General features: G+C 41.5%; 1 protein-coding gene across 1 annotated transcript in view; it reads right to left on the bottom strand.

The window, feature by feature from the left end:
• The window catches only part of LOC101521841 (contactin-associated protein-like 5), a 415,974-nt gene that overhangs the window by 64,566 nt on the left and 326,237 nt on the right, over positions 1–25,171 (bottom strand). Inside the window, exons 14-17 of the mRNA XM_058664165.1 lie at positions 16,488–16,644; positions 6,740–6,867; positions 6,390–6,560; positions 890–1,108 (exon numbers count right to left, since the gene is read on the bottom strand). Coding sequence (XP_058520148.1) covers positions 890–1,108; positions 6,390–6,560; positions 6,740–6,867; positions 16,488–16,644 — 675 coding nt within the window. The remainder of the gene's footprint in view (positions 1–889; positions 1,109–6,389; positions 6,561–6,739; positions 6,868–16,487; positions 16,645–25,171) is intronic.

Here is a 25,171-nt window from a genome sequence, read left to right as displayed (position 1 = left end):
CAGATTAAAGAAATCATCTCCATTACAGCTATATGATCAATAGTACATAAAATGCTCATGAGAAACTTATTTTTTTAATTCCAGTGTCCACAGGAACTTTGAAGGCCCCTCAAAGGGTATTTGGGAAATTATCTAGACAGAGGTAGAGATAGTCACTCTTTCTCTCTCTTTTTAACACACATTCGCACACTTCTCTCTCTGTTTTCAAAATGAGTACATAATGAGAAAAGAACTACAATGTCAATTTTCATAGAAGGCAGGATCAAGCACAGGAGAGAGTATCCTTATTCCAAATCCTGCCTTATTATGACTCTCTCTCTCTCTCTCTCTCTCTCTCTCTCTCCCTCCCTCCCCCTACCTACACACAAGCTCCTGTAACAACTGTATGTCATTGAATCACTTGTCGATCATCCTCATCCAACAAGGGGCTGGTTTGTTTCAGCTGCTCAATGGCCACTTTTGGAGCAGTGAGAACTCAGGACAACATCCAGCTGCTTCCAGTCTCACAGCCAACAGTGGATGCAGCCTAGCTGAGCTCATCATGGTGACACAAGATGATTCCCAGTCACAGCGGGCAGCATTTCCCAAGATCAGCTGGGTATTATGTTGATGAAAATCTAAAGCAGAGGTCAAACATCTGAACATAACATCCTCATGGATAAAAAACACAAAAAAGAGCATGAAGTCACCCAAAATTGGTTGACAGTGAGTTTGATCATTTATAGCTGTGATCTATGAAAGAAGATGCAGAATTGCATATGTAATTCTAACAGCTCTAAGCAATGTTCCAGTCATTCCCTGGGCCTATAATGAAGGAGCATTTTTTCTTGTACCCACACTGTGGTCTTGTATAGCACTCACAGCACAGGTGCCTTAAGTTGTCTCCTACCTACAAGCAACTGGCCGTTGAGCTGCAGTCGGAAATGGCCGTCCTCCACAGTCTCTCTGGTGCTCGGGGGGAGGTTGTCCACCTGCAGTGAGGTCTCCTTGAGGTTCCTCTGAGCCCAGACACGGTGCCACTGGTTGTCATTCAGAGAAGAAGGAGACTGGACAATGAGCTCTACGGGGCCATTTCCAACATCAATGGCGAAAGTGACCTCGGAAGGAGCTGGAACCAAGAGGGAAATGGCAAAAGGATGAAGGGAGTCGCCTTAAAAAGGGCATAGACATATTAGAATAGATGAGAGAAACCATTGCAAGTACACATCATGTTCGAAGGCACTTGCCAAATCTCTGCTAAGCTAAAGTCATAACTAAGAGTAACAATTGCCAAATACTTAGAGTGTGTGTCTGTGTGTGCCCAGTTAATATTTACTGTTCAAATCTAGGAAACAGGGCAGTGAGCTGAGACATAAATGTTGAAACTTGAGATTTGTGGTTCTACCCTCCCATCTGCTGTATTCTCCTAGGTTTCAGTAATCCTCAAGTCAGCTAGACAATTCCATTCCAGAACAAACACATTCATGCACGGGAGGGGAGTGGTGAGTGCAGGCAACTTCCCCCTGATATTTCAGAAACACACATGTTTCAAGCATCCATGTTATTCTCATGAATGAAGGGTAAAACAGGAAGCTCAGATGTGTACCTGTCAAACCGATGGTGGTGTAAGGCCAGATGGCACTAGCTGAGGCTGAATCTTTTCTTCACCGTGGACGCCTGTCAGAACTGACTCTGCATCCCTACAGTAATTTCTACGTCAGAGAAGCCAGCTAGACAGGAGTAATGATACTGATGAGGAAGGCATGCTGGTGACTGTATTGGTGGTGATCATGAGGACGGGGGCAGGGGTGACGGTGCGGTGTGGTCATAGTGACAGTGACACAGTGACAGCGACAGTGTGGAGCTGGTGAGATAACTCATGATGACAGTCGTGCTCATGGGGATGGCAGAGGGTGGTGATGTCATCGTAGTGGTGATAGTGATGACGAGGTGATGTAGGCAGGAGAGGCAGTCTAATAGATGCAATGAGCTTTATGCCAGACACTGCACTAAGAAATAACAGCAGACCCTGTCATTTTAATCCTTAAAATGACCCCCTGTGAAAATTATTACTATCCTCATTTTATGAGTGAAAAAAGTAAAGTTCTGCAAAGAAGTTGCTCAAAATTTCTAAGATACTAGGGAAAATCTAAGTCTAAAGGCAAAGCTCTCATGATTCTGCAATGTTGTGCAACATGTTGCTTATTGATTTAAGCATTGCATAAGAACTGTATGGATTTAAAGAAATGGCAAGTTAATTATAAGTGAAGGCAGGCATGTTAGTCACCTGTGAGTAGGGTTTCTGTATGTCAAACTTTTCTTTTGCTGCTCAGCACCTTGCAATTAATTGTCCACCCTCTCTCATCTCCTAGACAATAGTGCAAATATACCCAGAAGATGGGTATCTGCTTTACTGAGTCATTAACTCCACAACCTAAATCATTACAGATATCAAAGTCCAAATGTCTCCATGGGCCACTACATTCCCAGCCTTTGCATCCTAAGAAAAAGCCAGATTCAGAATAGAATGCCTCTGTATGCGAAGTGTCTAACTCAAGAGCTGGGTTACTGCCCACACAGCTGAGCCCCTGCCGGAAGGTCAGGTCATGAAATGGGAATGGAAATGGATGAGAGCTCTTAACTACTTAACTATAGTCAAGTCCATATTAAAATATTGACCATATCAATCAGTGGACGACCTCATCGAGCGAAACTGGCAGCGATTCATAACTGGGGAACTATTAACACCACTTGAGCACATATCTCAGAGCATGCCCCACATCCGGGACTTGGGGTGGGCGGGAAACCGGGTGGGGCTTCTCCCTCAATATCCCCCTTTACCTCAGATACATGATGGAAACAATATGGACATAATAGTATTACCCACTTCCCTATACCCCCTGAACCTTTTTTTTTAACCGTAATTAACTATGTAAAGATTGTCAACAACAATACAATAAAATAAATCAAAAAAAATTTCCTATTTTTAACTTCCTAGGACTGAAAGGGAATTAGTGGAACAATAGTATAAATGTACTTAAAAATGTTCATAGAGAAGACAATTAAAAGATATGCTTATTTTGCTGTAAATTTATTCTTTTAAAGATTTATTTTATTTATTTAATTAATCAATTAATTAATTTTAATAGTGATGACATACATCTAATTGGCACCAGGCTGTGATCACTTATACCATCATGCTGAAATGGAAAAAATGAATGAAGTATATTATTGAAAAGTATGAAATACAAGGTTTTTTTCTCCAATTTGGAGTTGCTTCCTTTGAAATAATAAGCATATCTAGACAGACAGATAGATAGATGAAGTGCGGATGCAAAATGTGATTGATTTGAAAAACCACATTCATCAATTTTTGATGAAAAATATATCAAAACATGGCATCTGTGATTTTAGCTTATTTACTACATCAAAAGAACCTTATTATCTTTTTCTGTTTTTTTTTTTTTTTTGCAAGCTAAAGAGCAAAATGCAGTATGACAAAAACCAACATTGATATCACATTGATATGTAGTTAACATTAAATCATCACTCACTACCTTCTGATAATACACCATGAAATATTCTGATGCTTTAATGAGTAAAAAAACTGTATAGCCTGATTTTTATTAGGCCATTTTGAGGCTATAGTTGTACTGAACTACGCAACTTCAGAACCTGGCCAAGTTAGGTAGGCGGGAGCCTGTTTTCATACCCAAGCCACAAGAGCTTCCTGCCACTAGGGGTCTGCATCCCGAACTGAAAGAAGTGAAATGTGGTAGTCAGAAGGTCTCCTTCCATGCATGGATTTTCTGGACCTGCCAAACAAGCCTGAGCTGAATGCCGACTACCGGTGATGTATGCAAACACCTCCACCAACTCTTCCTAGCAAAGCTTTCGTCTCCTTCTCTGCAGCTCCCAAATTCCCAGTTATTTTGTTGCGTAGATCTAACATTCAAGGTCATTTCATGCGCTCATGTCATTACTGTGGCATGGTCAGTGGCCACAAACCAAACACAGAAAACATCCTTTTATATCTGGACAGGTAGGACATTTAACGGCAAGCCTAACTTGTCAAGGTCATAGAGGGAAAGGAAGTGAGTATAATCCAACTTCTGAGCAACTTCTCATGTTTTTATTATTACCACATATTATACTCCTAAGCGATGTCAGTGACAATGTGTTGCCACACACACACACACACACACACACACACACACACACTTTTTTCTTCTACTTAATGTAACTTCTTGTTAATTTTTACTGATATATTAAAAACTCCTGAAATCAACCATTTTATTAGTTATTATTGAATAATTATGCTTGGGAGGAACTTTTAACACAGAAAATGGTAGACATAGCTTTGCTTCTGAAAGGATAAGATCACACATATACATTGATTTTCAACAACAAAAACTCAGCGTGGTCACCATTCCTGTGCTGTCGCTCACAGTGTGTCTACTGCTGAGGGAACCAATGTGGAAGACATAAACAGCACAGTTAGAGCACCTTTTGCTTTTCAAATGCCTTAGAGACTTTAGGCTTTTCCCTGTGAGATAAGAAAGTTACGGTAAACTTTCTGCTGAAAATGCACTTCTTTAGATCGAATGGATGTTTGGAAGTTTTTAAAACCAATCACAAAGTGCTTGGCGATTTTTTCAGTTTTGCAATTTACTTAAGAGTGCACTTCTCCAAGTCTTTACTAGTTATATCTTTACATATACAACCCTTCCGGTGTGCATGCAGGTGGCTTCGTATAGAAAATTTTCTAATTTAAAATGAAGTGGCAGTGCTCTTCAGTAATTAGGAGGAAAGATAAATGGGACATTTAGACTGTACTATATATTCTCATTGAATATGCATGCAAAGCAGACTGATGCAATCATACAGAAACATGCATGAGTCAAGCCTCAGAGACAGACATTTTCATGTTGATATCACTATAGTGTACCAAGGTGAAGCCATTTCCCCCATGTGTGAATTACTTAATAACAAGAAATCAGTATATTTTACTTTGTGTGCTCATGGGTATATATAATATAATATAATACTATATATAATATTTTCTACTATATAACATTTCATCTTATCAGTTTTTCATTCTACCTCATAACTTCTGTAACATAACTTGCATATAAGGTATGGATGTTAAAAAACAAGCTCTACAATCACATCAAATTCACTAGCTATGTCACATTTGTGATGAGGTAGCAGAGAAAGTAAAAAGAAAAAGTAAAAAGAAAAAAAAAGCCATCACACTCTCCTAGTGGGAGGGAAACTAGTTTTGAAGCAAAGGTACAGCAAGAGTTCAACCCAAAAGTGGCGGAAGGCATCATGACAATCATTTCTGCTTTTCAAGTGACAAGTAATGATAACTGTTCTGGCATGTACCAGCATAGAGCCACGGTTAAGAAATACTTGAGACTTAGGACAGGATACTACGACTCAGTGCTAGATCCTCTCCATGAAGGCACCGAAATCCCATCAGGGTGCCAGTTCATATTCTGGCTCCTCAATTTCCATTCAGGTTCCCTGCTTGTGGCCTGGGAAAGCAAAAAAGAGAGTGGCCCAAAGCCTCGGAACCCTGCACCTGCATGGGAGACCTGGAGCAATCTCTTGGCTTCTGGCTTCAGATATGATCAGCTGCCTCTTGGGGAGTGGATGGAATATTTATCTCCCTGTCTCTCCTCTCTGTTAAAACCAGCCTTTCCAATTAAAACAAAACAAAACAATACAAAGCAAAACAGGAAACCTCATCCTTTAGAAAACAGACACTGTAACAGCAATCCTTGGGCATTTTTTGCAATGTACATAGTGAATTGTATATGCTAGAATGGTGAGTATAAAAAGAGTAGCATATTGGTCTGAGCTGTAGTGGAAGTAAGCCCATGATTGCTCCTTCCCACTTCACCCAACTGGCAATATGTACTGTAACTGACAGACACTGTCTGGGACCTGTCTCCCCCTTATGTAAGGAGTACTTATGTTACACATCACAGGCAGGTGCTGAGCACATCCTTAGAATATGCGCAGAACATCCCCAGAGCATGCACAGAGCACATAGTCCCCACTGCATGTCATTCCCCCATGCCCCACACGGACACATAAAATCCCAGAGCCACGTACCCCGGGTGGCTATCTCCTCCTACAGACACTGTGCTGGTAGAAGTGGTCCATCAGTCTCTTTCCCAACTACTGAACTTTACCAGAACTAAGAGTCACTTTCTCCCTTTAAAGAATGTCTCGGTGCTCTGAAGGCTAACAGTAAAATTTCAGGTGAACATGAAATTATCACTGCAACTTTGACCAAGTAATTTGACAGTCCATATATGCACTAGTGCTTGGTGGTAAAGACAGGAGTTAAACACGTTCTGATGACTGGTGATGTTAGGCTTACAACTGAGGATACTTACAACTCATTTCAAGTCGAATGAAGTCTTTCATGCCAAGATTTTCCAGGAAAACTCCAGACAAAGTTGTGGTTTTAAAGAAGAAAGAAATGTCAGTACTGAGTTCCGCGTGGAAGGCTGGGAAGTGGAGGTGAGAGGCTTCTGTGCCAAATGTGACGGCATTCCAGAAATGTCCTGCAAAGGAGAGAATCCCTCAGCACAACTCCTCATTTCCTGCGTGCTGTGGGATGCATGGGGCGTATGAAATGGTTTCAGTACTAGGGTACGTTGTAGAGAGTGGGGAGCTATGGTGAGGAGAACCATCTTGTGCTCATACGATGCAGAGAGAAAGTTGGATTCAGTGTGATACTCACTGTCACCATAGCATCGCAAGGGGCCGATTCTCCAAGCAGCTTCTGAGTTGGATCTGTTGGTATCAGTGATGATCATCTGAGTAACAGGCAAGTGGTCTTTGAAGGAGAGAAAGCCAGTATAATGTGTCCTGCAAAATACAAATTTAAGAAAAAAAGAGGACAAAATGTGGATGACCCCTTTTCTGAAGTATAATTCTGATGGATTCAACAAGGCGAGCCTGAGAGGGGTAACAGAGGCCTTATATGTCTCAAACATGTACAGGAAAGGCTGGGAAGATAGTTACAAAACCCATGGCTGGCTTCCAAACACCAGCAGATTTTACACCTTGCTAAATGTGTTTGCAAAAGCACACTTTACGGAGGATGCTACAGCCAACTTGTGACTAAGAGCATCTCACTTGCTGAACACAGTGCTAAAATGACAATACACATCTCCTCCCTTCAAGAGATCGGCTAGCGACTGGTAAGTTGCTTCAACTGGCTAGTCCCCAACATGAAGGCACTGGCATCCTATGTAGGTGCTGGTACCCAGAAGAAGTTCTTGGCTCCTGGCTTCGGATCTGCTCAGTTCTGAGTGTTGCAACCATTTGGAGATTGACCAGGGGATGGAAGATTTTTCTTTCTTTCTCTCCTCCTCTTTGTGAATCTGCCTCACCATAAATTAAAAACAAACAAACAAACAAACAAAAACAAACAAAATAGGTGATAGTCTATTTTGTAGATAGCATGAAGCAGCCATCAGAAGAAAATGCTGCTTGAAGATCACCCCGATGGGAAGTGAAGATATGTTGCAGTAAGCTTCTGTAATGTTGAATAAAAGGAAGATGCCTAAACTCTAAAATATACCTTGATAGTAGGATGCTAGACTATATACCATTGTGTATACCTACAATATGCTGCTATACTTAAATAGGAGAATGCTGGACCTGTGACGCTTGCTGAAGGATTCTACTATGGTAATTACATGTGGAAAACAATCAGGAAAGCATAGTGAAGCATAGTGGGGGGGGGGGGTTCCTGCGTCTATGGAACCATATCCTAAAATACTACTACTACTAGCACTAATATTAATAATTATAAAGAACATCACTGCAAGAGAGAGTTTCAGGCACCTGCCGAAATGAGTTTTCAAAAGCTTTTTCTACTTCCTATCACATTTTAACTCTAGATTAAAAAAAAAGTATTAGAATAATGGTGCCTGGTTTTACATTGTGCTCTTCATGTTAAATATCTTGGCTTTGTTCTTGTTGATAAAAATAAGTGGTGGTACATGACATTTCACCCTATTTTACTCCAAGGATACAGATAAAACCTGGAGTTCTTGCCCTTTCCAAAAAAAGCAGGCAAGTGATTCAGCTGCATTACCACGGACAGCCACAGTAGTCCAGGTGGGACAGCAGCTAGTTGAGCACATGGAAGGCCCTGGTGGAGGAAAGGGAAGGCCCTGGGGAAGACCAGCCTACCCAGCATCCCGCCAGGCAGACACACTGAACCAAACCATGAGAGAAAACAGGTGGCTTTGTTCTGAGTCCAGTGAGCTGTGGCCATTCCCAGGTAAAACCACCTAGTCAGGGTTAGGGTGGCTTCACCCAACAGGGTCAGGAGAGCTCATTCCAGCATGAGCCCCGTGTCCTCCGTAGGAAGACTCTTCAGCAATCTGACTGCATCACTCAGAGGTAAAATGTGCAACATCTGGCAATTCTAGACTGATTTTATTCAATGAAGACCATTGAAAAGTGGGAGCTAGTTTTAGCTTATTGCCTAAAATGCTGCTTTGAACATCTCAGGCACCATATCAAAATGCCTTGCTTACGTACACCCTATCCAGCATCAGGGATATGGACGTGGGCCCCTGCCACCCACAGCGTAGACCCAACCTCGACTCCCAGATCTGGACACGGAGGGGGCAGTGCCCAAGTAAAAGAGTTAATGGACTCTCTCTCACTGACTTTCTTTCTCCATCTCTCTACTGCTCTGTACTCTTTTCAAACAAAGGAAGTAAACAGTTAAGAAAAAATACAGAGAAAAACAAACTAAAAAACTGAATCCCCACAACTACAAAAAATGTACTATGAGAAACAAATTGTTTAAAAAAGACTTCAAAATTTTCAGTGCACAGTATTTCTATTTGTGAAATGTCACTTAAAATCAAACATTCAGCATAAAGAAATGATTACATATACGGTAACACAAGCATATATGGAATTCTGTGCAGATAGTAAAATTGCCAAGTTACACACACTGTTTTGTGTATGTAAGGATGCCAAAGGGGAGGGGGAAAGCAATGTATATTTTATCTGAAAAAGTAAAATTTCTGCATAAGATGTTCAGTTTTACCTCACATTCACTATCAACATAATAAACACACATTCATCTGTATTATATTCACTGAATGATTTATATGTAGAAATTTCTGGCAACCTACTGGTTCTAAGGGAAAAATTTTGGATGTAGAGTAAAATTAAGAGAATTCAAAATAGTAGTCAGGTTGAAGTCTCTATTTAAAATTTTTAAAACTTCTGAAATGTTTAGATATTTAAAAATTAAGATATTTGTTTATAATAAAAGTAATCCTACTTTAAAAAGAAATAAACATGGACCCGGCGTGATAGCATAGTGGTTAAAGTCCTTGCCTTGCACACGCTGGGATCCCATACGGGCGCCGGCTCTAATCCCAGTGACCCTGCTTCCCATCTAGCTCCCTGCTTGTGGCCTGGGAAAGCAGTCAAGGACGGCTCAACGCCTTGGGACCCTGCACCCGCGTGGGAGACCTGGAAGAGGTTCCAGGTTCCTGGCTTCGGATCGGCGTGCATTGGCCCGTTGCGGCTCACTTGGGGAGTGAATCATCGGATGGAAGATCTTTCTCTCTGTCTCTCCTCCTCTCTGTGTATCTGCCTTTCCAATAAAAATAAATAAATCTTAAAAGAAACAAACAATCTCCTTCTTTTGTTAAACATTTTGTGGTACCCAATTAACAGTTCTAATCAAAGCACCAACAGATTGAAGAGGCAATAATCGCCCTACTGATTTGGGTTTAGTAAGAGTTATTCCAAGCTGTGTTATCTGTGAACTCAATGATGCCGCTGCTATGAAAGCAGAAGCCCAGGTCTAGGCACTGGCTGCACTGAGTTGGACAGCCCTCAGCATGCCACATCTTGTGGAAGCACCCAGATCCCAGTGCTGGTTCTCTGTGGATTGCACTTAACGCACACCTACGTGCTTAGTCCTATGCCACCTGAGTTAGAGACCAGGATTTAGCTCGTGGCTCCTGGCTTTATCCTCGCTCATTCTTGGTTTGGGAGCACTGTGGAGTGTGAGCCAGCAGATGGGAGAGCTCTGTTGGTCTGTGTTTTTCTCTGTATCTCTCTACTTATTCTTTTTTACATTAAAAAATATTTTATTTGTTTTGTGATATGGTTCCATAGGTTCTGGGGTTGCCTGTGCCCTTCCCCAAGTTTCTACCCTCACCCTCATCGAGGTCCCCTCTAGTTATACAATGGATGTGCTGCGTGAACACTCACAAGTCCATCACGTTGTTACTGTTTTTCCCATCAATGTAGGCATGGACACTGTCAGAGAGTCCATCACCTTGTTGTTAGGATGTATTCAAATAAACAAAATGAAACAGAGATCAAGATTTCATAGCATTTTTAAGAAAGTTATGTTTGATGTACAACAGTCCAAGTCAAAATGTTGCACAAAAGGCATTGATGCAAAATCTTGATTTTTTTTTAGATTTTTTTTAATTATTATTGGAAAGCCGGATATACAGAGAGGAGGAGAGACAGAGAGGAAGATCTTCCATCCGATGTTTCACTCCCCAAGTGAGCCGCAACCGGCCGGTGCGCGCCTATCCGAGGCCAGGAACCTGGAACCTCTTCCAGGTCTCCCACGCGGGTGCAGGGTCCCAAAGCTTTGGACCGTCCTTGACTGCTTTCCCAGGCTACAAGCAGGGAGCTGGATGGGAAGTGGAGCTGCCGGGATAAGAACCGGCGCCCATATGGGATCCCGGCGCCTTCAAGGTGAGGACTTTTAGCCACTAGGCCATGCCGCCGGGCCCGCAAAATCTTGATCTTGATATTGACTTTCGGTTTTATTTCCAAAGCAATTTTTGCCATTGCTCAAATAATGAAACTTCGCAGACAACCAATGCAATAGGAGCTTCAATCTGCATCTTTAATTAGCAGTACAGAAATGAACATTTCACAGATCTTTGTTTTCCACAACCTCTGGATCATAAACGATCCATATTAGCACTTTTCCAGAGTAGATGACAGAATGCCGCTATCCCAAATAAAATGAGAAGAAACAAATGGACTATGCAATTTTCTGGTGTTGAGCTTCCCACATGTGTCTATAAGTGCCTGTGCCTTTCTCTCATTCTTGTATCTCCGTTTCCCTGTCCTTCTACTGACACACATAACAGCAGATACAGTATACAAATCTTAAGGCGGCTGTTTTGTGTGGTAGCTGAGATGTACCCTAGGACACCTGCATTCCACACTGGAGTGATGGCGTGCAAGCCCTAGCTGCAGTTCTTGCTCCGTCTTTTTTTGTGAAAGCCCACCCGGTAGGAAGTGGATGATGCGACAAGTTATTGTGTCTTTGTCACCCATGAGGGAGACCCAGTTTGAGTTCTTGGCTCCTGACTGTGAATGGCCAAATTTTGCCAAGGTAGGCAATTGTGGAGTAACTGAAAGGATGCGAAGCATCTCTCTCTCTCTCTCTCTCTCTTTCTCTCAGTCTCTATCTTACAAGTATTTGAACAAAAATAAAACTGAATCCTGCAAATGTATAAGCAAGTGTCAAGCTACCCCAAAATGTACGTCACAAGGGAAAGTCAATGGCTAAAATACAAGACAATAACCAAGAGTGAATGTCGTCTTTGATCAGATACAGAAGACAGGAATAAAGGAAATCACAATATTGACCCATTATTGCATCAATTCCTCAATTTATTTACTCATTTACTTACCTACAGGTGCAACAAGAGCTTATAATGTACCAAGGCGTGCATTTCTTCTATGCCTGTTACATAGCTAGGTACATATAAAATATCAGGGAGTGAGTAAAACTCACTTAGACCTTTCATCATGTCTTTCTACTTGGGGAAATATGAAAAAAAAAACCCTCAATAAACAGCAGAATTCATCCGCGGATTCATGAGTAAATAAACGTTCTCACTAGAGGTGGCACAGCCTTAGTTCCTAATGAGGGGCCCGGCCTTTGTGTGCCCTGACACGATTTTGCTTTCCCTCAGGACTCAGGCTGGAGCCCCAGCTCAGGATTCTTCTGATATGGGGCACCCTAACTGCACTCAGCATCCAAGACTGTGAGTTGTACAGGTGGCAGTCTGGGGCATAAGGAATGGCCTGCACGAGATAACTGTCAAGCCCTGAACCGCTTGGGTGTCCAGCATTGTCTCTTGGTGCTTCTCTTGAAAAGGAAATCAAGGAATTATTTGGAATGCAAAATCCTGGACCTACACAACCACATATTTACAAAGAAAATGACTCAATTTGAAGGCAAATCTATGAGAAGACAATTTTGAGAGCAGATGGTCACATTTAACTAGTTTTCCAAAATAAATTGTTTTGATTGACCAAACTGCACATATTGTTCAGGTATAATATTGGATGTGATGTGATCTGATGTAATTTTGTGATGATGTGATCTGATGTGATGTAATGTGTGCCTGCCTGTTGGCGTGTAAATTTTGGAATGACTAATTATAAAGCCAATTAGGTATTCCATTACCTCACATGAAGACAAAATAGGAATCCACCAGTGGATAAATCAGTAATAAAAACTTCATCTTGATACTCTATTCAGCCCGAAATGTAAGAAAATCCTATCGTTTGTGACAATATAGAGAAATATTTGGGCAGGGGAGCATTAAGGTAAGTGAAATAATTGAGGTTCAGACAGCCAAATAACAAATTTTGATTGATAGAGAGAGAGAGAGAGAGAGAGAGAGAGAGAGAGAGAGAGAGAGAGAGAGAGAGAGAATATCATTCCTCACCCAAAAGGGTTTCAGGCAAAATGTTGGTAATAGTTCATTTGAAAATGTGGAAGAGAAGTAATAGCTAGGCTTAAAGCAAAGAACAATGACTCCTAGAATGGCCATGACCTGCCCTACCAAATGTAGAGTTAGAAGCACAGCCAGCAGAAGCCATCCAGGCTCTGCTCATTCCTGTGTTCAGCAACATTTATTAAGTCTTTTTATCTGCGGCAGAGAAAGAGAATCAATAACTAAAAAGGGACATGAAGCTCCAGAAGCCTTTGATTCACAAAAACACATTTCCTACAATATTCTGTTCTTTATGAAAAAGAAAAAAAATATTTCCTTTTCTGGATTTTCAGATGACCAGAATTTCTTACCCTGCATCAATCTGTTTTCTGCTAAGTCATTGTATCAATGGAAAAACTAAGTGCAAGAATGAGAAAACAGAATTACTAAAATTGCATTAAATCCTTTCATATTTAGTTCTGAAAAATAAAGGAATGTTCTAGTGTTAAACAAGAGAATGTCCCATTAGACAGCCTAGTTCAGACCTTGGAACATGACTAAGAGGCACAGTGGGTACGTTTTCCTCTCTTCTCTAGCTTTGCACTCTGTTACTTTTTTTAAAGTTTATTTTATTTATTAGAGAGGCAGTGTTACAGAGAGTGGATGAGAGGACAGCATTTTCCATCTGCTGGTTTCTAAAGGAGTGCAATGGCTAAGGCTGTGCGAGGCTGAAGGCAGGAGCCGGAATCATCACCCAGGTCTCCCAGATGAGGGAAGGGGCACAAGGTCTTAGGCCATCTTCCACTGATATTCTAGGATTATCAGCAGGAACTGCATCAGAAGTGGGGCAACCAGGTCTGCACAGTGTCCATATGGGAGGCCAGTGTAGCAGGTGGTAACTTATTCTGTTACATCACAAATCAAGTCTTGTACCAGGATGGCTCCTTCCCTATTGTCCACACAAAGTAACCCTTTCCTGAGCTGTCTGCAGGGTTTTCTTTCTTACTTTTAACAACTCATCAGTCTAAAGCAGGTGCTACAGAACAAAACTGACTGTTGAGATTCCTATAGGTTGGTTGATTCAATTACAGGAAAATTTCTTTGCACAGAGTTACTAACCAAGAGAGTATTGTTCAGTCAAATTCTATTCCTCTCTTATTTTCTTCCTGCTGAATTTAGACGTCTAATGGACACTTCCTTTGGCTCAAAGAAGGCAATGCACTTGTGCTGTTCACTGAGTGACTTCTCATTTCTCCTTTACCACTCCCCTCATATCTACCTTCTGAGCTGCTGCTTCGTTAACTCTTACAAGATACTCATTCACCCTACTTATTTAGGTCACATTGGCAAGTATGTTAGCCTGTCACTCAGTTACTGAAGTGGCAGGAGAGAATAAAGTAAAATCTCATCAATGAGCAGAACCTTGGAAGGTGCCTGGGGTTGACGTGGGGAGAGAGGAGAGGAGAAGCCTGACCTGCCTGACTTTAGCAAAAAAGGACATCTACATTTCTGTGATGATGTTCGAGAGATTCTCACGGAGGTTTCTATAGTGTCCTCAATTAGTGGCCATCACCCAAAAGCCAGCATCAGTTGCCATGTTGCTGAAGTAGGTTAGAGTATATCCTACTGTGCATTCAAGTTCACACTCCAGTCAGATGTCCGTTGTAACCAGATACTCATGTTAGAGCCTCAGCGTCTGCTTCCGGATTAAGACATAAAACACACCACATGGGTGCCAGGCTGTTGGAAACCCAAGTTATACCACGTAAAGTGTGGAGACCACTTTGGGTTGTGATACCTAGCAGTTTTTAGTGACTATTGATAAGATACTGTTCTTTGTTTTTGTGTTGTTTTGGAATTTGTTCAACACCAGTGGATCTAAAATAAACATACTGATCTCTAACAGAATCTGAAACGTGTAAAAATCCGTCTGGTCCAGGTGTTAGTGAAGGATGAGGCTTGTAGAAAGCAGAGCCTTTCTCAGGTCTATGTCTACACTTGGGTTTTGTGTCTTGAATGGTAGAGCTGGATGAATCAGTAATGAATGCATCCCCCTTAGGGCTCTGCCATAGCACATGTCTGTATGCATACTCTGACCAACAATCCTTTTACAGATAAAAGACAGCTCATTGTTATTTCACAGGTTTGAGAAGTTGGATTTTGTCTTCCTGCCTGGCTAATCTCCAAAGAACAGCGCAATAGGCACAGCCACCCACCCATGCTTTGGGAAGCAATCACAGTTCTCTCAGCTCTCTCTGTCCTAGTGAATAGCGTTCATGTGCTCCTCTTCCATTCTAACTGATTTACTCCTTCTGTTGACTTCTGCTCTGTAACTGCCACTTTGAGCTCCCAGTCGTTGGACCTGTCTTGTATTTTGCCACACTGGAATCACCTCTGTGACTGAGTTCATCACACGGGTCCAGGTGTTCCTCACCAACTTGTTCTTTCGATGACTTTTTCTCTGTGCGTTACTCAAGGCTGGGAACTGTGATGTGCTTGACATTCACGGCAGCAACACTGCCTCAAACTGAGCACGCAGTTGGCAAATAAGCAACAAATGCCCCGAGGGCAGATGGAATAGTGCACACAACTGCTTCTAAAACCAATGATTCTCCACAGATGTTTCTCACAGCGTGGGACTGGATTGGTGACTACGAATGGCAATGAACATATTCAATCCCAATCTCAGCATCTGCTGCCACATGAACGTAGCAGGAGAAATGTCCTGTTTGCTTCTCAGTTGGCTTCTGCTCAGCTAGAGGTCTAGTGACGTGTCTCAGTGGGCTAACTCGTAACATGTAATGCCAGCATATCACACCAGAATGCTGCAGCTGGTCAACAACTAACTCAGTTTTCTCTTAAAACTTCTGGGAATCACAGGATGATGACTCAAATACGTGAGCCCATGCAGCCTGCATGGGAAACTTGGTTGATGTGCCAGGCTCCTGACCCATCCCCAGACACTATGGCCATTTAAGAAGTAAGTCGGATGGAAAGATATTTCTCTCTCTCCTCTCAATAAAACAATTCTTTAAAACAAAATGTAAAGGCCTGTGTGTTGGATTTGTGAACATGTCCAAAGAAAGGTTAGAATCAGGGGATGCCATTAGCCATCGACAGTTCCAGAGAGCAACATGATGCCATGGTCACTCACTGTCTCTAGAGGTCTAAATGAAGCCCTGGCTGAGGCATTGTTTGTGAGGCAGGCCTCAAATAAAGAAGGGGCTCCACAGAAGAACAGAAACAGAGAAAATCAAGTGTTCAACCAAGATGGAGGTCAAAGGTGAGAGTGTGGAAAACACCCCTCGCCCGTTAGTAATGTTTCACTGCACGTTTACCCTCCAGGGCCAGCTTCCCTGAATGCAGGCCCTGAGAGAGAGCTGCTTTCTTTACACTGAGCTTGCAGAGCTGCAAACAGTGTCTTGTATCTTATACAGTGAAGATGAACTTAGATATCATAGACGTGAGTGAGCCTACACTGAGTGGAGCAATTTCTCATCAACACAGCCACTTAACACTGCCCATCTCTCAAGGTTTTAGATGCCATTTTTTTTCGTGATTCCTCCTATTCAAATTTTGTGAAATTTGTTGCATGCTTGCAACCTGAATAGAAAAGAGACTAAGCTCCAGTTTCCCAGATCCAACCTGGCCCCCCCATGACAATTGCAGATATTTGGGGAAGTAAAATCGCAGATGGAAGACATCTCTCTCTTTTTCCTCCCTCCCTCCCTCTCTTACCACTCATCCTTGTCCATGTCACAGCTGCAAAAGTGTGGAATGTCCAGGCAACTATGGTCCAGGCCACATTCACATTGCTGGAAACCAGGAGGGGACCCTCCCCAGTACGGGTACCTCTCCTTGGACCGCCCAATCCACCAGATGTATGGTGCTCCATCTGGAAGACAAGAGACTTCCCAGGTCAGAGGGAGGGTCCCACAGAGACTGAGCAAAAAGATACATTTTCGTGTACACTCATCAGTGCATATAAGCAGTGTTTTCCTCGGGGCTGTTTATAACAGTGATTCTTTAAAAGTGCATAAAATGGAACTAAAGGGAGAATCCGTTTCAATGCAAAAACACATTTTTAAATTCAACTGAACTTGAACTGCGGTTATGCAACAAGGTGGAGGAATCCACCATGGTGGGAGGGTTTGGGGAGAGGAGGGGAGAATCCCAGTATCTATGAAACTGTGTCACATAATACAATGTAATTAATGAATAAAAAAAAGACTATTGGGAGCAAAAGAAATCAGTGATAATCAGAGTTACTAGGAACAGGAAAGAGCTCTGGGTTAAAGGTGGCACCAGGAACCTTTTGTGGTTACAGATTTGTTCTGTGTGGAGCTGTGCTAGTGAACATGCGTATGTTTGTTATTTACATTCTGAGAAGTGAATTATGTACTTTATAAAATAAATAACAGATAATTACAAAAATGCTTGCTCTTCAAAACATTGCAAAAAGTTCAAACAGGTTCTTTATAGCAAATCTAAGCTTCTAGGGCTGTGTGAAATATTTTGATCATTTGCAAAACACATAAAAACTGCACTAGGCCACCATTGTAAAATAGCCAATTAAGCCACTGCCTGCAGTACCAGTATCCCGTATGGGTGCCAATTTGCATCCCAGCTGCTCCACATTCAATCCAGCTCCCTGCAAATACTCCTGAGAAAGTAACAGGAAAATGGCCCAAGTGCTTGGGCTATTGCACCCACAGAGCAGACTCGAAAGAAACTCCTGCTCCTTGTTTCGGTATGGCCCAGTCACAGCACTTGCAGTCACTTGGAGAGTGAACCAGACGTAAGATCTCTCTCTCTCTCTCTCTCTCTCTGCACCTTTCAGTCTCTCCCCACCTCCTGTAACTATGTCTTTAAAATAAATAAAATGCATGTTTAAAAATTTAAAAAAAAAGATTCATGAAAAATCATGGACTTAATTTTTTTTTCTAACATTATCTTATAAGTCAGTTTTCCTATAAACTTTGAAGCTCCTCATATGTGGATATACAAAAATCAGATATATTTTATAAAATAATATAATGATATATATATATATAATTGTTGCATTCAGCGTAGTCTAAATAAAAATTGCAATTTTAATAAAACTTTGAAGATGTCAAGGTGAATACAAAATTAAAGGAAATCCATCTTTGGTTTGGAGTGGAAATGCATGCTGCAATGTATCCTCACTTGACAGTATGTATTACACAGCTCCTCCATATGAATACAAGTATATTCATGTTTACCTATACATCTATATATGATGTATTTTGCATGAAGGTTGCCTCATATCAGAGACAATTATGATATTTTTTCCTTTTGGGATTGGCTTATTTCAATGAACATAATGGTTTCTAGTTGGCACCATTTTGTTGCAAATGGTAGAATTTCATGAGTATTATTTTACAGAGTAGAAGTACTACAGTATATTTAATGAAACTGTTAAATATACATAGAAAATAGTATACTGGCTTATAGCCATTTTAAGGTATATAGTAGTCGGTCCTGTATATAAACTAAAACTGAAATGTCAATGAGCTAATCATAGGTTGCAGTTAGGACTTGTTTTTTTCTTTTTCTTTGTTTTTGTTTTTTGTAACATACTGGTCAACTCCATAATGTTGCAAATTGCTCTTGACGTTATATTGAGACTCTTAATTGAATGGGATGATATTCTACCAGCTCTAACTTTGGACCAGAAATGGTCTCCCCAAGAAACTGTTCAACCCATCTGAACAGCAAGTAGCTGAACTCTATGCTTGGTATACGTTTGCAAGGAAAGAATCTTGATTGAATTTGAACTGTGATACTACATCAAGGTGGAGGAAGCCACCAGGGGGGAGGGAAGTGGGGGGGGGATTCCCAGAACCTATGAAACTGTCACATAATGCAAAATAATCAATTAAAAAAAAAAAAGAAAATAGTATACTGGACTTTCTGCCATTGTCTAAACTGACAAGGTCAGGGTACCTTACATCGTGAAATGATGGACTTACAACTGTTTTTTGAAGGACCACACTATTGTAATATCATAAGGGAAATCAGTTGAGTGGGGATTAGGAACAGGGTGAGAGCAAATCCATAAGCCAATGGACCTGTATCATGAAATAAGAAAAAACAGAAAAATAAACAAAAAAATAGAAGGAGGTCCTGTGTGCAGCTTTGGAAATCATACTAAGAGTTGAAACAGCTTTCCACAAAAGCGGTTCACAGGGAAGCCCTGGGTAAGAAATGGTCTGTTGTCCATGGCTCCTAAGAAAGGTCCCAGGGAAATGGTGGATTTGACGGGAGGCTGGCTGGTGAGACGGATGAGGCAAACAGTGCTCCGTGGACAGAGTACCACACAGAAGGCAGCTGTTATGGATAATGAGGCTTCCACACAGGGGAAGCATTGTGAGGTTAAAATTTCAGCACAGAAAAAAATGTGAACCAAGTTGGCAGGCCAAATAATTGCCAATGTCATTGTTTCACTGAGGGAACAAGACACAAGCAGTCAAAACTTACGCTTTAAAGAAGATTCTATCAAAAGAAGAAAAGAAGAAGGATGAGGAGGAGAGAAGGAGTAGGAATATTCTATTAACAAAAGAAAATAGTTCACGAGGAGTCCTCAAAAAGTTCTTGACAGGTTCATATTATGAAAAAAAATGTGGATGGTTCTTAATTTCTTTGCCCCTACCACCAAAAAATAATTGTCTTTTACTTTAAAGATTTGTGTATTTGCTTGAAAAGCGCGCTCTCTCTCTCTCTCATACACACAATGAGCTTTGGTGGGAGGGAGGGAGGGAGTGGGGGGAGACTTTTTTGTTCTGGAAATACCCATGGTTGTCAGGGCTGTATCCTGGCAAAGCCAACCTCCAAGAACTCCATCTGAGGCACCGACATGGCTGTCAAGGGCCCAGTTATTGGCCCATCAGATGTTGCTTCACAGATGTGTCATCAGGAACCTGGGTTGATTGGCAGCACTGAGTACCAGATGCTCAAAATAGGCACTCTGATTTAGGAAGCTGGGGTTCTAAGCATGGCTTATCTCACTGTGCCACAGTCCTCATTCCTAAGCACCCCTTTTAATTAAATCTCTGTATGCAATATTGCTCTCTAAACAGATCATCATTTCTGAGAAAATATTTAATCCAAAAGCAGAATACCCTTATCGACCTCAGAAAATGAAGACAGACGTTCATCACTGCTTCTTGCTCTCACTGCCTGATGGTCCGTCTCAGTGGATCAAACCCTGCATCGAGCCTTGTGATGCAGAGCTGGTTGGTGGCACTAAGAAATGATAATTTTTTTTATAGAATGGTGCATCCACACTCTCAGATCCTTGCCCATCTGATTGAAATCAGGTGAATGAAAAAACTGACAATTCTTTTAACCAATGGCGAATAGCATCACAGCCTCACAGGACAAAGCTCTCGAGAACAGGACACAGGAATCTTTCAGGGTTAGAGGGGACATAGTGATATAATTTAAATGACACTATTGGAATTGTTCAAAGTATTGTGGGAGAATATAATAATGCATTTTACTTGAATTATATATATATCTACACATATAATTATATTCACAAATATTTATTTTTCTAAAGTGCAGCAGTGAATTAAAGCAAAGTTGCATGATTTGTTCAAAGTCATACAAGAGGGGGGCCAGTGGAGACTTACAGCAGATTACACTATTATTTGGAACATTGTATCCTTTGTCAGAGTGCCTGAGATGAAATCTGGTCTTCCTTTCCATGTGGTTAATGTGCATCCTTGCAAGCAGGGAGTGATGGTTCAGGTATGTGGGCCTCTTCCACTCCTGTGGGACATACAAGAGCAGTTTCTAGCTTTGGCTGTCTGCCAGGCCCAGTCCTGCTCTTTGTGGGTATTTGGGGTGTGAGTTAGTAGATAGGAGCTCTCTATTTCTTGGTGTTCTCTCTCTCTCTCTCCCTCTCTTCCTCTCGCTCTCCCTCCATCTCTTTGTCTCTCCCTCCATCTCTTTGTCTCTCCCTCTCCTCCTCTCTCTCTCCCTCCCTCTCCCTGACTCCCTCCATCTCTCTCTCTCCTCCATCTCCCTCTCTCCCTCTCTCTCGCTCCCTCTCTCTCTCCCTCCTAACCCTCTTTTACTCTCCTGCAACTCCTATATGCCCTCTCTATAAACAGATACACAACCCTACTGTAGCTAACATTATATAATAGATATTCCTGAATGAAAATAATTTCAACATCATCAAAGTTTTAGACCAGAAATGTGAGTAGCGAAGAACTGTTGGAGTCCCCTGAGATACGGAGAAAAGCTTTGAAGAAGAGATCACATCATAACAACACATCAGTAAATACACGGGGGATAAATGGACCATATACACACTCCAGGCAGAGCAGCAAGTGTGTAAACATGTGAAGATGGTAGAAACAGTATGGCTGGTTAAGAGAACTGTGAAAAAAAAATGGCAGGAGTGAGGATAGAGTTCAGTGATAGCCAGATCACAGAAAGGTTTGATTGACAGGTGCTCAGCTAGCAGCCAAATATAGCCCCATTCTGGAATCCAGAATGTTGAGAGCTCAAACCCAATTGTGTTCAAAGTCATACAAGAGGGGGAATCAATAAATCATGAAGGTAGCGACAGGCATGTTTGTTAGAAGGTTGTTGCAGCACTGCCAGCAGAAGCTTACTCCAACTTGAGGCAAATACACATTTCATCATATTGTGTTTATTCATGCCACCTGTGAGGAAGAACGAAGCCTGGGGAAGAGTTCTTAAATAACCAACTAATGCAAAGGCATCTGACCTGCTGTAGGAACACTTCACTCAGTATTTGAGCAAATCTAAATGATTACCTTCACCTTCAGGCATTGAATGATTTTCAATTTCTTTTTTTTTTTTTAATTTTATGATAGATTTCCTGAGGCTCTGGGATTTCCCTGTCCTCTTAAAAAATGCCCCCCTGTGCCACTGATTTCCCTTATATTATCACTAAAATACAATCTTTCAAAAGCAGTCATAAGTCCAGCATTCCGTTTTGAAGTGTATCCTAACACTGTTGGTACAGATAATGGCAGAGTCCAGCATTCTATTGTCAAGACATACTTAACAGTTCCACTGGGAGTACATCTTTGATTTGAAAATAGAGGTGTATATGGCAATGTGATTCACATTTGGGTATGGTTTTCAATTTCTAAATGTGACTTGCTCTGACACATAATTCCTAAAAGATACAGTTTTTTTTATATTTTATATTTTGATTTGACATTTCCACCTCAGGCAAAAATTCACAGTGGTATAGCAACATAAGGTTTTGAAGGTTTTATAATGCAGCTCTTATTTCATCTCTGTTTTTGTGAGGAGTATGTACTCATCATAGGAAGCTCTTCCAGGAGAGAAGATGACGCAGAGATGTAATGAGGCAGGACACAAGGAAAACAGGAGATTCCCTGTCAGCCTGTCCCACATTTTCCTCCTCCGTGCTCTCTTCATTCCACACCAACGTGGAGATTCATAGTCCATCATGGGCACAGACACAAACAAAGGGAGCAGAATCATGCTAAGTTTGCTTCAATAAGAAGCCTCTGTTGAAGTCCTCAGAGCAAAATCAGCTGAAGGAAGAAAAGAGCAACAATGATGATTGAGGACTCAAAATTAAATTGCTTTTTTGACCCACATTCTGGACATGTTGAGCCATATAGGGTTCAAACACACAGGCACATTCAAAGCATCAACATGTGCACACATGGTCACAATCACATAGATCTTCATGTGTGTGGAGCTTCAGAGAAACATCTTTATTCTGGTGCAGGCATGCATGTATGCACAATGCACGCAATTGACACACATACAAATACATCAGGAAACACACAAATATCCATCAAAGTGGAATAATACAAATGCATCTATATCCAGGGCACATACGTGTAAAAACAGGTACACATGCACATACACACAAAAACACATCTATGTGATGTTGTTGCTTAATGTCCCAGCTTTGCCCAAGCCACATGAATCTACATTCATGTCTTAACCTTGCCAATTTCCACTCATCAATCAATAATACACATTGAGGGCCACTGGCTAGATAGAGTCTTTCACCGAAATAATGATACTTTTTTTAATTGATTATTTCGCATTATGTGACAGTTTCATAAGCTCTGGGAATCCCCCCACCCCTCCCCACGCCCCTCCCTCCTGGTGGATTCCTCCACTTTCATGCAGTATTACAGTTCAAATTCAATCAAGATGCTTTCCTTGCAAATGTATACCAAGCATAGAGTCCAGCTACTTGTTGTCCAGATGGGTTGAACAGCTTCTTGGGGAGACCATTTCTGGTCCAAAGTTAGAGCTGGTAGAATATCATCCCAGTCAATTAAGAGTCCCAATATAACATCAAGAGCAATTTGTAACATTATGGAATTGACATGGTTTTGAGTAACCAGTATGTTACAAAAAAAAAAAAAAAAAAAAGCAAGTTCTTAACCACAACCTATGATTAGCTCATTGACATTTCAGTTTTAGTTTATATACAGGACCGACTACTATATACCTTAAAATGGCTATAAGGCACCATTCAGCTGTCTCGTGTCTATTTCATTTTAGTATTTAGCCATTTGTTGTGTTGAAGTATAATTTTGCTGATCTTGGCAGATTTTAGGATAATCTAGACTGGCTTGTAACTCTAACAAGACATTTGTCGACAATTAAGGTGCAGAACATTTTTTTTGGGGGGGGTGTGCAGGAAAATCCTCAACACCATGGTGAGGAGTGACTAATCTTTGTGTCCCACCCAGCGAGGCATGAGCCAATCCACGCCAGCTCTTTCCTGTCAGATTTCAAGCTCTACTTTTCGTTGTTTGTCTATTTATTTTAGGTTTTTTTAGTTTGTATGATTGTTTGTTTGCTATGAGGGGTTTTCGGAGCAATCCCAATGGTCATTTCAAGGGAAGGTGGGGGTCCAGAGGTGGAGCCAGGCTCGGACCAGAGAAAGCTCTCCTCCCTGGTCCCGAAGGACATTTATTGTTCTTCTGTTTCTGTGGACCACTCAGGGCTTCTGGTTGTCTTTCCGATGACGTTGGTTTCTGTGCGGTAGTGTTTGGACTTCTTCCATCCCCTGCGGGAGCTCCGGTTGGTGATGGGTGACCTCAGAGTACTCGGCCTCCGAGGGCATCCAATTCCCTGTGGCCTCCTTGGCAGTTGGGATATAGTCCTTGTTGCTCGTATTAATAGTTTGTGGTGAAGGTCTGGGAGTCTTCATGATTGGGATCCAGGCATTCCTCCTTACCACCTGCTCCACTCAAAAGTGCCTCCCTGCTCCACGCACATGACCTCCTGTTAAGAGGTTGTCAGGATTGCACCCGGTTCCCCCCTCATGCATTGGTATAGTAGTTTTACTATTATTTAGTGCCTCTTTGAGTCTGTTGTCTATGAATTACCAGATTTGATCTTGATAGGCTATACTGTACTTTTTCCTCACTCTTTTTATGGTCCTGAAAGGCTTCCCTGCACTCCCCCCATTACGGATTAACATAGCATATTGAGGGCATAGTAGGTTTTACAGTTTTTCGATGTAGATCTTAAGTATTTTGACATTAATTGTTGGTTTATAGATTATATCGCATTATCTTATTGCATTGGATACAAGTTGTTAGAGATTGCAGTAATATTGCACTAATATACAGGTACTATCTTCCAGGTTGTCATCTTTTCATCTCAGATTAAGGCAAACATGTGGTATCTAACCTTTTGGGATTGGTTCATTTCTCTTAGCATGATGGATTCCAGTCGGGCCCATTTGGCCACAAAGAACTGCATTTTGTTTGTTTTAATAGCTGAGTAGTATTCCATAGAGTAGATGAACCATAGCTTCCTTATCCAGTCTTCTATTGATGGGCATTTTGGTTGCTTCCAGGTTTTTGCGATTGTAGATTGTGCTGCTATGAACATAGGCATGCATGTTGGTTTCTTGTGTAGGAGATGTTTTGGATATATCCCTAGGAGTGCTATTTCTGGATCATATGGAATGTTGATTTTCGGTTGTTTGAGTATTCGCCAAACTGATTCCCATAGAGGCTGTACAAGTCTGCAGTCCCACCAGCAGTGGAGAAGGGTTCCCTTTTCCCCACATCCTCGCCAACAAGTGTTGGTGGCATTATGTATGTGTGCCATCCTTACTGGAGTTAGGTGGTACCTCAAGGTTGTCTTCATTTGGATTTCCCTTATTGCCAGGGACCTTGAACATTTTTTCATATGCTTGTTTGCCATTTGGGTTTGTTCTTTTGTGAAATGTCTGCCCATGTCCTGTGCCCATTTCTTGAGCAGTTTGTTCTGGTGTTTTGGTTTCTCTGGAGATCTTTGTATATTCTAGAGATCAGCCCTCTATCTCCTATGTAGTGTGCAAAGATCTTCTCCCATTCTGTAGGTTGTTTTTTTACTTTGTTGATTGTTTCCCTAGCAGTACA

Source organism: Ochotona princeps, chromosome 5, assembly GCF_030435755.1.
Source record: "Ochotona princeps isolate mOchPri1 chromosome 5, mOchPri1.hap1, whole genome shotgun sequence".
In the NCBI taxonomy this organism is placed as follows: Eukaryota; Metazoa; Chordata; class Mammalia; order Lagomorpha; family Ochotonidae; genus Ochotona; species Ochotona princeps.
The sequence above is the reverse complement of the archived record's forward strand: the minus strand, read 5'-3'. Positions and strand labels throughout refer to the sequence as shown.